This window comes from Oncorhynchus kisutch, linkage group LG15, assembly GCF_002021735.2.
Source record: "Oncorhynchus kisutch isolate 150728-3 linkage group LG15, Okis_V2, whole genome shotgun sequence".
NCBI lineage: Eukaryota > Metazoa > Chordata > Actinopteri > Salmoniformes > Salmonidae > Oncorhynchus > Oncorhynchus kisutch.
In genome coordinates, this window is record NC_034188.2 from 31315969 (window position 1) to 31332277 (window position 16309).

Here is a 16309-nt window from a genome sequence, read left to right on the forward strand (position 1 = left end):
GTAAGCTTGGTTGAATTCTTGATTGGTTAATCACATATACCGATTTAACTTTGTCATGCCAAATTTTGTTTTCTACAAATTGATTCTGGTCTTCCTTTTGTGGAGAGGGTGTCAATATTGAATGGATAAAGGGAAGGACAATATTAACGATAGCAATAGATTGGGATCTTTATACTTTCTATAAAAAAAATACCGTTAATCATGCTAGTCTTCACATAACTGGAATAGGAAAAATACGTTTGGTGGTCAGTCTTGAAATGGTAATGATGATGAATCAATCACCCATTACTGTTAGTTGGTATCAAGCAGGATTATTTAAATTATTCATAATTTCGGACAGGTTTTAGGGCTGTACACTGCTTAGTTGGCTCGTCATCCATTCCTATTCCAGCGTCAGAACCGTTCCCTCGTTTTATTTTGACCTTGTTCCTCCTACATTCTCCTTTCTGTACTGCACAATGCTGCTCCCACTAACAGTGCGTATAATGCGTAGTGAAATTTGCTATAGCGAAAATCATGTCCTTGTTTCCTTATATGGTGATCGGCGTCGCGGGCTGCCTTGTTGAACCGAGGCGCGTGCACTGCTGTCGCCACCATTCGCTTCCATATTTGGAAGTGAGTTCAACAAACCTAATACAGGGGGCGAGGCGAGACCGAATACTTTGCTATTATGGATTCTACACTATGAAATATTATTCTCGTGTCTGAATAGCATAGGTGTCCGTAGTACTATATTATTCACACATAATCTCTGTGTTGCAGGGAGCATGTTTTCCCAAAGTTTTTTTCTGATGTCAGTGCCTTAGCTCGGGCATAAAAGTAACCAAATGTTATGTTTTATTTTGACAAACATGAAACGTTATACAGAAGGGTTTAGAACTTCTATTCCCACCATGCTCTACGTTAAATCTCATGACCACTTTTTCATGGAGATGCTCGCGCTCCCCACCCCATCATCAAGCACGCGCAGTTTAGCGCGTCCACGTGGTGTATCAAGTGTGTGCGAGACATTACAGACGCTGCATCACAGCTCATTCAATTTCTATCCAGACGCCGACCAATTCAGAGACAGCTATGGTACGTTTCCATTTAACAACTAGCTAGCTCTGTGGCATATCATTTAAAATATATTGTCATTGGAGTGTGTCTCGTCTTAAAGCAATGTATTTTAGCTCATGAACAGCGAGTTAATTTTGAGATTAACTCTACAGTATCAGATTGTCCCAGTCGGGTCAGCTGTGAGTGACTTCAATCCTGCGGTGTTCAGGAACGTTTGCTAGCTGGATGTTAAATCTTGGATGGTATTAAATTGTTAAAATGCTTTAAATCATTCCGGTGACTAGCCTTTCCTCGAAACTTTGTTTTATCCAGGTGTATGCTCGTCTCCTCTTGCCGTTTTAATCGCCTAGTGTAGAAAGAAAACGACCCCAAAACAACTGGCGCCATTTCCTTCCTCCCAATGCTTCACTAAGTAAGGCCTAATGCCTAGTCTAGCACTTCGAGTTGCAAGTAGCAGCCTATTTCATCCGCACATGTATATGCTATCAAGTTAGCTAGTTAGTACTGCCCGGTGCTACTCCTCCCCGCGAATTTACCAGCTGGCTAAGTAACTGTATCTGGCTTTGTATTCGCCGGTGCTAACAGCTAAGTTAGCATGGCTAACGGTGTGCATTTTCTGTGCATGCGCATACCGTATCTACGTTAGCCATTTAGGAAGCTAGGTAATTTGATTTACACATCCTTTGTCTTGGTCCGCATGAGCCCCATGATTTTTAACTATCGTGCGCAGGTGCCATGCCAATTGACTAACGTTAGCTTGAATTATAGCACTTACTGTTAGCTAAATTTGCAGCGTGAAAATAATCGAGTTTGCCTGGTATTTAAGACATCGTTTTGCCTGTATATAGTGCACATGTGCGACCACTGCATTCATGGCCCCACCCTGGTTTTTGGTGCAAAGAGCATTTTTGCACCAGTTGCCAACTAGCCATTACATGTGTACCCAGAGTAGTTTAATTTAGTGATGGTATAACAAAATCAGACCAAGGTTCCGCGAGAAATTTTTCACAACGGTGACACCCCTATCAATAGCTAAAGGTTTTGCATGTGGGCCTTTTGTCGCTGGCAAGTGTTGCGCACGACGTCCTTCCTGGTTTCTACGCATCTAGTTTTGACAAGTGGTGCGTCAGAAACGCACGAGATGCTTGTGAACGACCAAATATAGCTACTGTAGCCTACTACTCAAACAATTCGTCGTAAATGTTCGTGTAAAACAGCTAGGTTGGCTTAACCCTGAATACATTTGCCGAATTATCAATATCGTGCTTGGACGGAAGTGCGCATTCCAGTTTCTATTGTCATTGCGTTACACATTAGATTCAATTGAATGAAAGGTTATACAAATTTTTTTTTTTGGGGGGGGGATCTCGATTTACATTCAATTTACTCGACTGATTAGAGCTATCCTATTTTCCCACTAGCTTTTCATTTGTGAGGCCTTTCTCATGTACCATTCTTGATCATATGAATAATGTATTACAACATGACATCAATGTGTTGGTTGTATTGTATATAATGAATGGTTACTGTTGAGCACGATGGGCATCTGATTCCTGCTGGGTGCAAGGGCTTGGCTGAGGGAAGTGCTGGTTCAGTCATGAAAAGGCCCAGCCACAGTAGTCTTCAGTGCCCTATGGGTGCAGTTGGACCGATTGGACAGCTGCAGGGAATAACAAACCAAAATTATTTGTTCATTACAGCTACTTGGTAAAGTATTTTGTTTTCATTTCATTTTAAGTGAATTGGAATAAGAACGTATTGAGATTTTTTTGCAACAGAATCTTGTTTTGTTTCCATCTAATATTCACGTCTCCTGTGGACATGCTCTGACTTAGGGCCCAATGTCGGGCCACTGATACTTTTCAGCTGGCATTTTCATTATGTCTTACTATGAATTAAACACCTTCTCGCAAAGCAGAGGTTGTTGATTCTGTTCGCCACACGTCTTTAGTGTCACACCTGATGTGAACACAATTACACTAGCTCTTCATTAACATCAACACTGGAGACAGACTGGTGTGGGTTAGGTGGAAGTGCAGCATAAGTGAAGATTAGTCTCCAGAGCTACCTATGGGTTTGCAGTCAGGAACCTGACATGGCTGTGTCTTTTATCCTGCGCCGTTACTTGAACCATTTGGTGAGATTTCTGGGTATTTTATGGTAGGAAGAAAGGGATCTCTGTTGCTCAGAGAATGTTTTCTGCATGGAGGAACTAAAAGGGTATGATCTTCACTGGCTCATGGTATTGGTCTTTTCAAACAGGCATCCCCAGTCAGCACTCTAGTCTGTGTCGTGACTTGCTGCAGTGTGAAGAAACATGCATTGTCTGAAGAGCTCTCCGAATGGTAACAGGAGTTCTCATTGTTTTTGGAAGATGGCAGGATTTAGTGAAGATGAATGGCGATTGGCTGCTGTTTGCAAACACTGGCCTCTTCACCCTCTGTATGAGGCCCCTGCCCTTCCTAGAGTAAATGAATGCCCTGGCAACTCTTTTTAATTCTTTGGCAGTCATTTCCCTCCTGTTCGGACGTCACTAATCCAAACGTGTCCAAACTCTCTGGGCTCATCACTAGATGATTACATCCTGAGCCCAATGTTTCTCTCACACAGGCCCTTGCCATCCACATATCCAGAGAAAACATGCCCACACCCTTCACACACACATTCCTTCAAACTGGGTCACTACACAGTGGCAGGGCTCTGGATGATATGAAGCAACTCTCAGACCAGGAGTGCCATTTTTAATGAAGGCTTACTCTGGCTGTATGGATCTGGCTTTACTTGAGGAAAGGAATACCTAGTCTACCTGATTTAGCAGAAGGTGGGGTGACAGGATTGGCCAAAACCTGCCAGACGGGGCGGGATGGTACAGCAAGCCTTTTGACAGTTGGTCACATCCTCTGCCCGGTTCCTACATGGGTTGTGATTCCTGTTGGGTAAAATGTCCTAATGGATATCAGAAGACCGGCAAGGTTTATAGGGCTGTTGTGACTCAGGGATGTGGCCTGTTATTATGTTATTTTCCCACAGAGGATCCATTGTCTGAGACCGACCCATACATTCTAAGGCTTGATTCCTTTCCCAATATTCACTCGCATGGTTACTTTACAGCAGTTTCTTACCTGGCATGATTATCTTGCGTGCTGTAAACTTTTAGTTTTATAGGAGGGGGGAAACCCCCCCCCCCCGTTTGAGATGCTTCAAAGCCACACCTGTTACTGGCCCTTATCAGGCAGTGGCGAACTACCAATACACACCTATTACTCATCAGGAATTTTGGAGTGGGGAAAGGTTCAAAAAGCCCTCTGCTTTTTCTAAATGCCACTCCTGAGTCACGCTGTACATCATGCTGTTATGGCCAATGCTATGGATGGTGACTCGCAAAGTCCCCATTCTCTTGAATGATCATGTGGGTAGAGGTCATAGAAACAGGATTGCCGTCTTGCTTATGGTGTCCCCCACCCATTGGACTAATGGCCATTCGTTCATCACTGCAAGTCATTGTGCTGCTACCTCCCTCTCGATTGCCTTTATCAGCTTTCCTTGAAGGGTCAATTCCTGCAGTATGGTAAGTCTCAGGCCCCCTTCCAATTTTTTCTGTCCTGTCACTCTTCTGTGCTGGTCATTAGGACTGGATAACCTCCAATGCTGCATAAACAAGACACCTCCTTAGAAATGGAGCTGGAGTTTTAGTTTTGTAATCAGTCGGTACTGATTGGATTGAATTGAATAGTTCATGTAGCCTGGGTTGCTGTAGACCATTCAGCGTTTTTTTTTGTCCCTCATCCCTCGGAAGCATATGATCTTAATCTCTGTCTGTCTCTGCGCAGGCTTCCGGGGTGACAGTGACAGACGACGTTATCACAGTCTTCAACGAGATGAAAGTGCGCAAGTTGCAGGCAAATGAGGATGAGAAGAAGAAGAGGAAGAAGGCAGTGCTGTTCTGCCTTAGTGAGGACAAGAAGCACATCATCCTGGAGGAGGGTCAGGAGATCCTGACAGGAGATGTGGGCGTCACTGTCCAGGACCCCTACCTGCACTTCGTCAAGATGCTGCCCCCAGATGACTGCCGTTACGCCCTCTATGACGCCACATATGAGACCAAGGAGACCAAGAAAGAGGACCTGGTCTTCATCTTCTGGTAAGGGAAGCTTGGCGCGGGGGGGGGCGCATCACTCTACATTTTCTAGTATGGTGTCACTTGTTGAATGTTAAAATCACTTGGCTTCTACACTCGGGATACAAGTTAAACCATTTTCCCCCACCCCGACAGGGCCCCAGATGGTGCTCCCCTGAAGAGCAAGATGATCTACGCCAGCTCAAAAGATGCCATCAAGAAGAAGTTCACAGGTGAGGCGCAGATAGGAGACCTATTGGGCTCTGGGCTCTCTTCAAATTAAATGCCATCTCCTTGCTTAAGCTTCCAGCTTTGATTGGAATGCATACATTTTTTTAGGGTTTTATATGCAGCGGTTCATTTAGAATAGATGTAAATACAGCGATTTTGCTTTTATTAAAAAAGGTAAAGATGCCACCCAGTGCTCACTATCTTTGATAAACACTGATCTTAAACTATTTTCTAACATTGTAGTCAACTCACTTAACCAAATTGGTGCATCCCGACCAAGGCAGGTTTGTTAAACATTTATCCTCAGATAACCGCCGTCTTTTGCGTGCATGCTTCAATCAGAAACCAAAGCTCCTTGGGCAGTTCTCTTTCTCAACGCAGAAACCGTTTTGATTGCCTGGTCAGATTTTTGGTCAGTTTTTGTACATATGGGAATTGGCTCCAATATGATTAAGACTATATGCCTATCCCTTAGCCATAATAACAGGCAATACCTTCTCTGTTTCCATTCAGAATAACTAGAAGTAGCAGGCACGGTCGATCCCATCTCACCTCTGCTATTTTTGTTTGTGGAGCCCCTGGCCCAGGCAATTTGACAATCAAAAGAAATTACACCAACATCTCGCAATTCTACGGATCACGTCATCTCATTATACACTGACGATATCTTACTCTATCTGGACAATGTATCTCAATCCCTCCCAAAAGCTTTGAAGATCATAGACAAATTCGGTGTCATCTGAAGTTGCAGTACAAAGTTAATCTAACCAAATAAGCCCGACTGCCTCGACCCCAATGGAGGTCTCCATGATTTATGGAATCCCAATTGTCTCCCATTTTCAATATTTGGGAGTATTTCAATTGTCAGACTTTAACAGAAAGCTCAAACAATTCAGTCCAACCTCCAATGGAGCAATATCCCTGTTGCTTTAACAATCCGAATATCTATTGTTAGAATTAATATTGCCATGGCTGAATTTCTATAGTTCAATATGTCCTATCCCTCCCCCTTTTGGCTATTTGTATAAAATCCATAGTGCAATCTCAATGTATATGGCAAGGTAAGCGAGGCCAGATCAACAATTAACACGGTTGCACAGGGAAAGACGTAGAACTATCCGTACCAAACTTTAAATTGTATTTCCAGGCACCAACATTTCATCCCATCCTAAATTGGTTTAGACATGATTCCGTTGCCCTCTGGCTGAGTATAGAGATACATATGGTGTCTCCTATTGCCCTGGAAGAGGTGGTCTTCACTGATATGTCCCTTGAATAATTTAAACTGCTTTGATCCTATTATTGTGCACCCAATTTTCTATTTGGCGTCAACATCGAAATACAATAACTGGGAATCAACATGTCATGGCCGTACTCTAATATTTCACAATACCCTGTAATACCCCCCCAAATGGTCTACATGTGGAATCTGTACCCTTACTGATATCATTGTCGGAAATGGTTTGATAACATTACCAGGCAACTCCATTTTTCTATGTTTATGACTTTGGTCAGCTATGGTGTGTGTAAGTCCATATTAGGAAGGTATTCCTAATTGTTCTTATACTCAATGTGTGTGTTGACTGTATGACCTGAACCCTTTACGGGGGGGGGGGGGATTTCTTTACTCATAAAATGTTTGTCAAAAACTACGCTGTGTCCAATGTGATGCTACATTTCCCCTCTGATTTTATTTTAGGTATCAAACACGAGTGGCAAGTGAACGGTTTGGAAGACATCAAGGATCGACGCACCCTTGCAGACAAGCTCGGCGGCTCATCGGTAGTCACCCTGGAAGGAAGCCCTATATAAATCTAGCCCCGGGCTTCAACTGAAGCCAAACACATCTGAGGGGTTTGGCTGTTCATTCCAATATGGTTGGGAGGAGGGGCGACGCAGGACCAGGATCATTTGTGGGACTGTTGGGGTGGGGGGGGGGACAGTTTTCAAATTCCATAACTGCAGGCTTTCATTCCAGTTCACACAACACAATGAAAATGAACAAAATACACACAAAAAGGGGAAAAAAGCTATAAAATTCAAAAAAAAAAAATACAAAATTGAAGGATTATGAAGACTAAATACACAATGTAAATGTTTGAGGACAGGGTTTTGTTCTCTCTGGATTCCATTAGAATGACGATCGCAGAGAAAGGGACCGGCAACAACTCCACAAATCCAACTATTGAATCCTCCAAGATATTATACTACTACCTTTTTTGCCTAACTTCTAGTTAAGTTTTCTAAGTGTGTGTAGCTGAGACTAGGTGTAGTACAAAACCATTTATTCTTGATTGCACAAGATTCATCAACCTATTCCAGGGGAACACATTTGCTTTAATTTTATTTATTTTTTACATGCAAATTCCAAAAATGTTGACGTGATTAGTTATTTCCAGTTCTGAGTAAAAACAACATGGCATTGATGTAATAATTTAACACATTCCTCAAACAGGATCTGGTAGGGTTAGAAGTCTGAATTGGGTCATGTGACGGTAACATGGGGGTGATTTATTTGAAGAGCCTGTGTTCAGAACTTGGACTGGTATTGAATTGGTGGATGTTTTGTATGGTCTCCTTGTCTCTAATAAAAAGGCACTAAATGAGTAACCTTTTACTGCATTTTTTTTTTGTCTAGTGATTAAATAGTGGCAAGCTAATACTGTTAATAATTTTAGCCTTTTCAAATGAATGTGGCTGCTTTTGCTTGATTCCTATTGAGTGTCACAGTGGCCTGGGTAATACATCTGAAGTACTGTTGATCTATTAAATGGTTGGTTGGTGCTGCAACCTGCTTACATGGGGCTGCTGTGGTGATGTTTCTTATTTAACTGGGGAACTCCTTTTTATTTTATTTTTGTATACTGTGCAATAACTTTCCACTGAGTTTTTGCTGTTAGAAATTTATATTCAAACATAAGCCAATTAATTGTATACTAAGTGATATGACAAAGATAGAGAGTAAAAGCTGCATAGTGAGTCAAAGCGTGAGGCTCACCTCCACTTGGAAGCTACTGGAAGCGGCTACCACGGTGTGACCTGAACCCATGTACTGTGTGAGAGCGAGTTCTTGCATCTGCAGTGCTGCTCATGGCAACATTTTGTTGAGGCTGCTGTAAAGTGATGAAAAAATATATCAAGATTTTAGGATTTATATAAGGAAACCAGTCAATTGATAAATTAGGCCCTATTCTATGGATTTCAATTGACCGGCAATACAGATGCATCTGTTGGTCACAGATACCTTAACGGTAGGGGTGTGGATCAGAAAACCGGTCACTATCTGGTGACCACCATTTGCCTCATGCTGCACAACATATTTCTGCATAATGTTGATCAGGCTGGTGATTGTGCCCTGTGAAATGTTGTCCCACTACAATGGCTATGTGAAGTTGCTGGATATTGGCAGGAACTGGAACATGCTGTCATACACGTTGATCCTGAGCACCTCAAACATGCTCAATGGGTGACATGTCTGGTAAGTATGCAGGCCATGGAAGAACCGAGACATTTTCAGCTTCCAGGATTTTTTAACAGATCCTTACATGGGGCCTAGCATTAAAATGCTGAAACATGAGGTGATGGCGGCAGATGAATGGCATGACAATGGGCCTCAGGATCGTCGCGGATTAAAATTGCTAGCAATAAAACACAATTGTGTAGCTTATACCTGCCCATACCATAACCCCAACACCACCATGGGGCACTCTGAACATTGACATTTGTAAACCGCTCGCCCACACAACCCAAAACATTGTCTGCCATCTGCCCGGTACAGTTGAAACCAGGATTAATTCCTGAAGAGCCCACTTCTCCAGCATGCCAGTGAGCGTTTGCCTGCTGAAGTCAGGTCAAGACCCTGGTGAGGACAAAGAGCACGTAAATGAGCTTCCCTCAGACGGTTTCTGATAGTTTGTTCAGAAATTCTTTGGTTGTGTAAACTCAGTTTCATCAGCTGTCTGGTGGCTGGTCTCAGACGATCCCTCAGCTGAAGAAGTCGGATGTGGAGGTCCTGGGCTGGCGTGGTTACACGTGGTCTGCGGTTGTGAGGCTGGTTGGACGTACTGCCAAATTCTCTAAAACAACTTTGGAGGCGGCTTATAGTAGAGTAATGAACATTTGATTTTCTGGCAACTTTGGTAGACCTTCCTGCAGTCAGCATGCTAATTGCATGCTTCCTCAAATCTTGAGACATCTGTGGGATTGTGTTGTGTGACAACTGCACATTTTAGTGGCCTTTTATTGTCCCGAGCACAAGGTGGACCTGTGTAATGTTCATGCTGTTTAATCAGCTTCTTGATATGCCACACCTGTAAGGTGGATGGCTAATCTTGGCAAAGGAGAAATGCTAACAGGGATGTAAAGAAATTTGTGCACAAAATGAACATTTCTGCGATCTTTTATTTCAGCTCATGAAACTTGGGATCAACACTTTACATTTTGGGTTTATATTTTTGTTCAGTATATATAAAGAGACACTGGCATCATGCATCCTAAATATATTTGTATACTGACCACAAGAGGGAACTCTAACTCCACTTCTGAAAAGTGGATTCCATTTTACAGAAGCAAGCCATTCTTTGTATACCTGCTGGTTTCCATAACACAAGAACTCGGACAAGCAATCATGATAGAAATCTCAGTTTATTAAAATAGATATAGGCATTTTCAAAAAATAAAATTATTACCAACATTCTGATTTTCCTGCCCCCCATATGCTCAAAAGCAAGTTGAATATGCTGCAGGCATTCAGAGTAAGAAACCCCCTCCTAGGTTTTTAGAATGTATTTTATTGATTTCACCATCTATACCTTTGAGCCTTTTTGACATGTTTGGTGTATTGAGGCTCAATATGTTTTCAGTGTGGCTAGGTACATTGGGGAAAAGTATGCCTTTTAACAAGCGTCTTTCTAACACAATGACAAGTTCCTGTACTCTCCAAAACCGTTCACATCCTTCAAGACATTACCTAAACAAATAAACCGTCCCGTCACCACATCTTTGTAAATTCAACTACCCACCCACACATTTAATCCAAAGTGTTGAAAAGCATGCGGTCGCGGTATTATAGAGTACAATGGGAGAGCATGATATATATAAAGAAAATCAGTCCAGTATTTCCCTCCATTGGCTAAAGCGAGTCAGTACATTGTAGAAAATGAACGGCTGCTACCACAGTTATAAAACAGGAGAGATGGGGAGCACGCAAGGAAAGGATCAGTGTTATTCTTTTCCCTCTAATAAAAGTGGTTCTGTTTAATACAGTGGAAATATCGACTCAAGTGTTGTGAAGCTGACCAGAAGGAAAAGTGCATTAAAAGCTGCTGTGATGATAGCAGATGTGTTAGAAAGGAGGCATAGACCCCGAAAAAAGGAGCTAGTTAAGTCTGAGACAGAAAACATTTACATTCACTGAGGGAACTGAGTTTGATCCGAAGGGACATTCCTGCACTTTCCAGAGTAAGGGACAGTCACAGTGGTTCACGACTTTCCAAGGAAAACACGTTATGGCGCATGAAGGTTTAGCAGTCCTGTTTTCTTAGATATTATTGAAGACTTTAAATATTTATTAGGTTTAAATCCAGTTTCACTCTTGCCTGTTATAGAATGAGTTGAGGAGTAATTTCCTCCACATCTCCTTTAAGGGATTTTGTGCTTACTTTAATCACTTTTCAGTCATGAGCTTCATAGCCTCCATCTTCTCTTAGTTCATCCCCCCTCCCCTTCTCTCCCTCAGTCCTGGATACAGTCCACTCGGTTTCCATGCACCCAGTAACAGATCTGGGCAAACTTCAGCGGGGTGAATCTCACAGCCACGTTGTAGTCTCGGTTCTCCCCGTCAATCTCCAGCCACTGGTGTCCAGAGAAGATGCCGATGACTTTCCTCTCCCACCGTTCCAGAGCTGTGTCCCACACGCGGCCGTACACCCCCGAGCCGCTGGCCCCCGGCCGGGCATCACAATGCTGGTATATCAGGTCGTTAGACTCATCCTCCACAGGACAAAAGCGGTAGACCAGCTCCCCAGGCCTGTCACTGTCAAACCCAGAGAAGTGGATGCGTTTCCCTGCCAGGTCATCAGAGGAAGGAGCCACAGACAGACGCATGAAGGGCCGGCGGTGGGGCCAGCGCAGTTCCAGGAGGGCATAGTCAAAGTCCATGCTGACCTCCTGGGGGCCCTGGATCCAGCCTTTGGGGACACGAGTGCTTTTGACCCGGACCCAGCGCACCAGGGGTATCTTGGTGGGGGTCTGATTGGGCTTGGTGCCGTTGATGTACGGCGGAGTCAGGAAGCCCACCCTCAGTTTACGGGCTCCCTTGACGTAATCCTTCCCATCATGCACGCAGTGGGCAGCCGTCAGAACGTGGCGTTGAGACACCAGGACCCCGGTGCAGCCAGTGGAGATCCTCACGGCTGTGGAGAATGGGTAGTCCAACAGGAAGTGGTCACCGCGGATGTTGAAGCGCCCATCAGCCCCGTAAATCTGTCGTTTCTGACGCCTGTGCCGACTGGTAACTCTCCATCCTCTCATTGGTGGTGGTTGAAGGGCAGGACTGATGGTTCCCTCATAATCATACTCGTCCTCCACATCCATAGTGGTGAGGGTACGAGAACCATCCGCATAGAGCGTCTCGAAGGCCAGCTGCTCAGTCAGGTGCTCTCGCCTTCGCTCTTGCTCTCCCTTGTGGTAGCAGCTGGCGTTACAGTGAGTGGTGAAGTCCAATTGAGTTTGAGCACTGAAGCGAGAGCGGGAGAGGGGCAGGGGTACATGGGGCACCAGTGAAGGGAGGTGGACGGGATCTTGGTGAGGGAGGGCTCGGGATGACAGAGAGAGGGGGAGGAGGAGCGAGAGGAGCAGCACTGAGGTGGAGGGATGAGCCAGGCCAGAGTTTGGATGTGGAGACATGGTCGTTGATCAAAACACTGAAACGAAAAAACAGATACATACGTACATTTACGTACATTGAACCACAATACACAAATACAATAAATAAGGAATTCACTTATCCTTGAGGAATGGTAAAGATTAACGATTAAAAAGATTAAAAACAGGTCATCACTAATTAAACAAAACGGTGTGGAGATTAGAACACTGGATTGTCTCCCTGATTTTAGTGAATCATTCACAAACACTCACATTCCGAAATCCCCCATAAAATGAATCCACTCTCTCTGACAGGTGGATTCCAAATCCCCTCGCTCAGAGACTATACACGTGGGATCAGTTCATGCAGGTTCATGTTGCAATGCAGGTCTAAATGTTCAATTATTTTAAGAGGTAACAACGCAGCTCCTGTTCCAGCCTATACTGTGGGCTATTCATAAAATGTGATTTTAAACCATGCTGCAAGGCATTAAAATGTCAGTTCTGCTGGAGGTTTCATATATTAGCCTCAGGAGAGGAACATCTGATTATGTACACAAGATAAGTATAGATGGAAAGTAGGTGTTGGGGCACACATTGGATATCAGTCGTGGTGGAAAATATGACACTGCATATGTTTATTTTTTTATCCCCAATTGGTAGTTACAGTCTTGTCTCATCGCTGCAACTCTGGTACGGACTCAGGAGAGGCAAAGACCGAGAGCAGTGTGTCCTCCGAAACACAACCAAGACAATCTGCACTGCTTCTTGACACAATGCCCACTTAACCCAGAAGCACCAATGTGTCAGAAGAAACGCCGTACACCTGGTGACCGTGTCAGCATGCACTGCACCCAGCCCGCCACAGGAGTCACTAGTGCACAATGGGACAAGGACATCCCTGCCGGCGAAACCCTCCCCTAACCCAGACGACGCTGGGCCAACTGTGCGCCGCACCATGGTTCTCCTGGTCGCGAACCCAGAATCTCTAGTTGCATAGCTAGTGCCTTAGACCACTGCACCACTCGGGAGGCACACTGGGAGGCACACCTTGTATCATTAAGTTTTTAATCTTGGCCACTGTGCTGTGGTGTATGTGTGGGAAGGACTGAAGGGGACTTTATTACAGCTTGTTCAGCAGAAAGAAGTGTCTCAAATCATATTTATGATAAGGCTCTGGGGCAAAGTGGTGTCTGCCATCAAACATGAACTAACTTTCTATGTATGAGCGTGCTTGGCAGGCTCAGAGGGACTAGGGGAACTTGATAGGTCTGAAAATGATGGACCCTTGGGCTCTAGTGGCCTAGAAGAGAGCAGGTGTCTACAAGTGAAACAAGACAAGTTGAGGCATAGACGTACGGACCGGATTTGCCACACAAAGAGAGATTCCCGCCACACAACTGGATTCTATATCATAGTGTAGCCAGAGAAGATTAAGTTACTCAAAGGTGCTCATGTTTAAACTACACTGCTATGCAGTCAAAAACAACTACACCCGTCTCGATCAGCAGTCATTACATCCTGGCCTCTGATCCCATCCACATGAAACATCTACATTTAGCCATCTTTAATTGGGTTCCGTTCAATTTGCACTGACATTATTACAAACACATTGTCAGAGTACTTAACATGTGTCCACATCTAAATGTATTTTAAGAAGGCTTGGGGTAGCAGGGCTCTTAATGTCTGTATAGACTGGGCCATTTATAATGTCCATGGTCTGAGAAAGACTAGCTTTAATTGGGGAAAGGGGATAGTGGGTTGAGACAAACCACACATATAACCACACTAACCTAAAATAAGGAAGCATTTGATGAAGGACACAAAATAATCAATAACATAGTTCAAGAAAATTCATGGTGAGTCCATTTTCCAAAAGTTGTGGAGGGGTGAGTTTGGTTTGGGTGACCCTCCATTTTATGTCCCAAAGTGCACAACAGTATATTGATCCCCACATTAGAAAGATCCTCCAGCTCTGACACATTGTAGAGCCAATCAGTGCCTAACAGCCTTTTGGAATCCTCTCTTAAACAAGACACTGGACCTCAACTAATTTTGTCAACACTTTCCATCAGATTAATGTCAAATGCACTTCAATTGCAGTCAATTTAATTTGGAAAGGCAATATAAATTGCCTTTCCCATTTCCACATGGATCCCATTCCTGACAACTGAAGGTTATAGCCCACTGATAGATGCTGAGAGGTGTTTAACAAGCACCAATACACCTACTGTATATAAGCTACAAAGGCACACAAACATTCCAGTAATGGACCTCTGTACACCTGAAACCTGTCAGCATTCTACAGCTCACCTTTGACCCTTAAGTGAAGACTCTGAAATTCTGAGAACAGCCTGCTACCCAGGACCCGAGATTTGTCCTGAAACCCCCCCCCCCACTGGGTCTTTTGTCTTTCACCAAAATCATGAGTGAAGGTAGTATTGTCCCATGTCCACTCCGTGGGTTGTTGTCAGACCCCAAAGAGAACAGATGATGTGTACCTTGCTCTGTCACTATTGAGACGCACCAGTACAGAGGAATAGTGCTGGGAGGCAGTATACTCAACTTACTGAAAAATTCTGTGGGGCTGGGGGAAAAGGTAAGTTTTGGCTTTAGTTAATGTTTAGCAATGCAACATTCACTTACAGTAAGTAGTAGGCCTATCCAGTGGAGCAACATGAGTTACTTTGTAACAGATTTCCCAGGCAAAAAAAGTAATCTTACAATGTGGACTCTTGGTAACAAACCAGGTATAATTATATTCAAAATCATGATTAACAAATTATTAGGCTACTTACAATGGGTAAGACAAATGCACAATGTACCTTTTTGAGTCGGTGTTTAAATCCTATTCCCGTTTTCGCCCCCTTCAAAACTACCGGGCATCTCGATTCTCCTGATTTCTCCCATCTCTTCAGTGTGACAGGTATCCCTCTCTCTTCACAGTCCCGCAGAGAGATAGTCGCCACTTTAATAACGTCTCCAAATCAATTCGGTCCAAGCAAAGTTGATCGATGAGAGTCAACTACAAGCTTGTGTTCCTACTCAATGTGACTATCCGTCCCTGGGAGTCGCTTAAACGGCTGCTCGGTTCAAAGGCGCTTACAAATAACTGAAAATGTTACTGACAAGACATTTAGAGGCGCTCTCCCTCACGGTCCTAGCGCCCCTGTTGTATACAAAAGCCGTAGCATGTCTCAGCTGGATAAGAATGTGCTTTTAGGATGGGGACTAGGGGAGCACATATCTGAAACATTTTGAAGCCCTCAGCTCAAGATCAGTGTGTCCTTCAGCTGCAAAAAAGTCCCAAGTGACACAGTAACTTTTTTTCTCCTCACAGGAGTAGACTTTGGCACAGGGGTTGGGAGTGAATCAAATGTGAAAAGCCTAAAGCTATATCAAATGTCACCTGCCAATTAGAGCCGAATAGATGCTGAAAAACACAAATTGCCACAGGCTCTTAGAATAATGTGTCCCTGCAGGCACGTTCACTACCTACAGGCACGTGCACTACCTTTGCCGAGCACATGCACCTTTGCCATTCCAAAGTGCCCGGTATAAATCGCCCCAAAATTGTCTTATTTGCTACATTTCTTTGTCATTGTTGTTAAAAAACCTATTGCCACAAATCGTCTCCAGTTCTCCACCCCACCCGGTCCGTTGGTTGCGCCTATTAAGCTGCTTGTACGGAGCTCGGTACCCAAACATGCTTTGCTTGAGAGATGCTGTCACCGGTCGAGTGTGTGTAGCTAGCAACCTAGTTTAAATATAAACCACTGCCACAATAGCATAATAACATTTGTTTAATACTTGATGACAGTTGATTTAGCCTACATCATAATAATCATCAATATTTGGTCTGGTTGTCTGATATGCGCAGCAGAGAGGCAGAAAGAGAGCTAGGTAAATAAATCACAATCAGTAAAATAAATCTAACTAGCTAACTAGTATATTTAAATCAATCATCAACGACCAGCTGATAGTCCATCCTCTTTTCCGATGTCTTTTGGAGGGTCTGTAACTAGCTTGCTTACAATT

The 16309-nt window shown here is 43.8% G+C and overlaps 2 protein-coding genes across 2 annotated transcripts; one reads left to right on the forward strand and one right to left on the reverse strand.

The window, feature by feature from the left end:
- Positions 1-895: 895 nt before the first annotated feature.
- Positions 896-8017, forward strand: LOC109905166 (cofilin-2). The gene is made up of 4 exons (XM_020502394.2): positions 896-1077; positions 4890-5200; positions 5333-5409; positions 7107-8017. Exons 1-4 carry the CDS (start codon positions 1075-1077, stop codon positions 7217-7219), a joined length of 504 nt encoding a protein of 167 aa, XP_020357983.1. The 5' UTR covers positions 896-1074; the 3' UTR covers positions 7220-8017.
- A 2015-nt stretch (positions 8018-10032) lies between these two features.
- LOC109905167 (serine protease 23) lies at positions 10033-15803 on the reverse strand. The gene is made up of 2 exons (XM_020502395.2): positions 15097-15803; positions 10033-12330 (listed from the first exon to the last, which is right to left on the reverse strand). Exon 2 carries the CDS (start codon positions 12311-12313, stop codon positions 11141-11143), a length of 1173 nt encoding a protein of 390 aa, XP_020357984.1. The 5' UTR covers positions 12314-12330; positions 15097-15803; the 3' UTR covers positions 10033-11140.
- Positions 15804-16309: the final 506 nt, after the last annotated feature.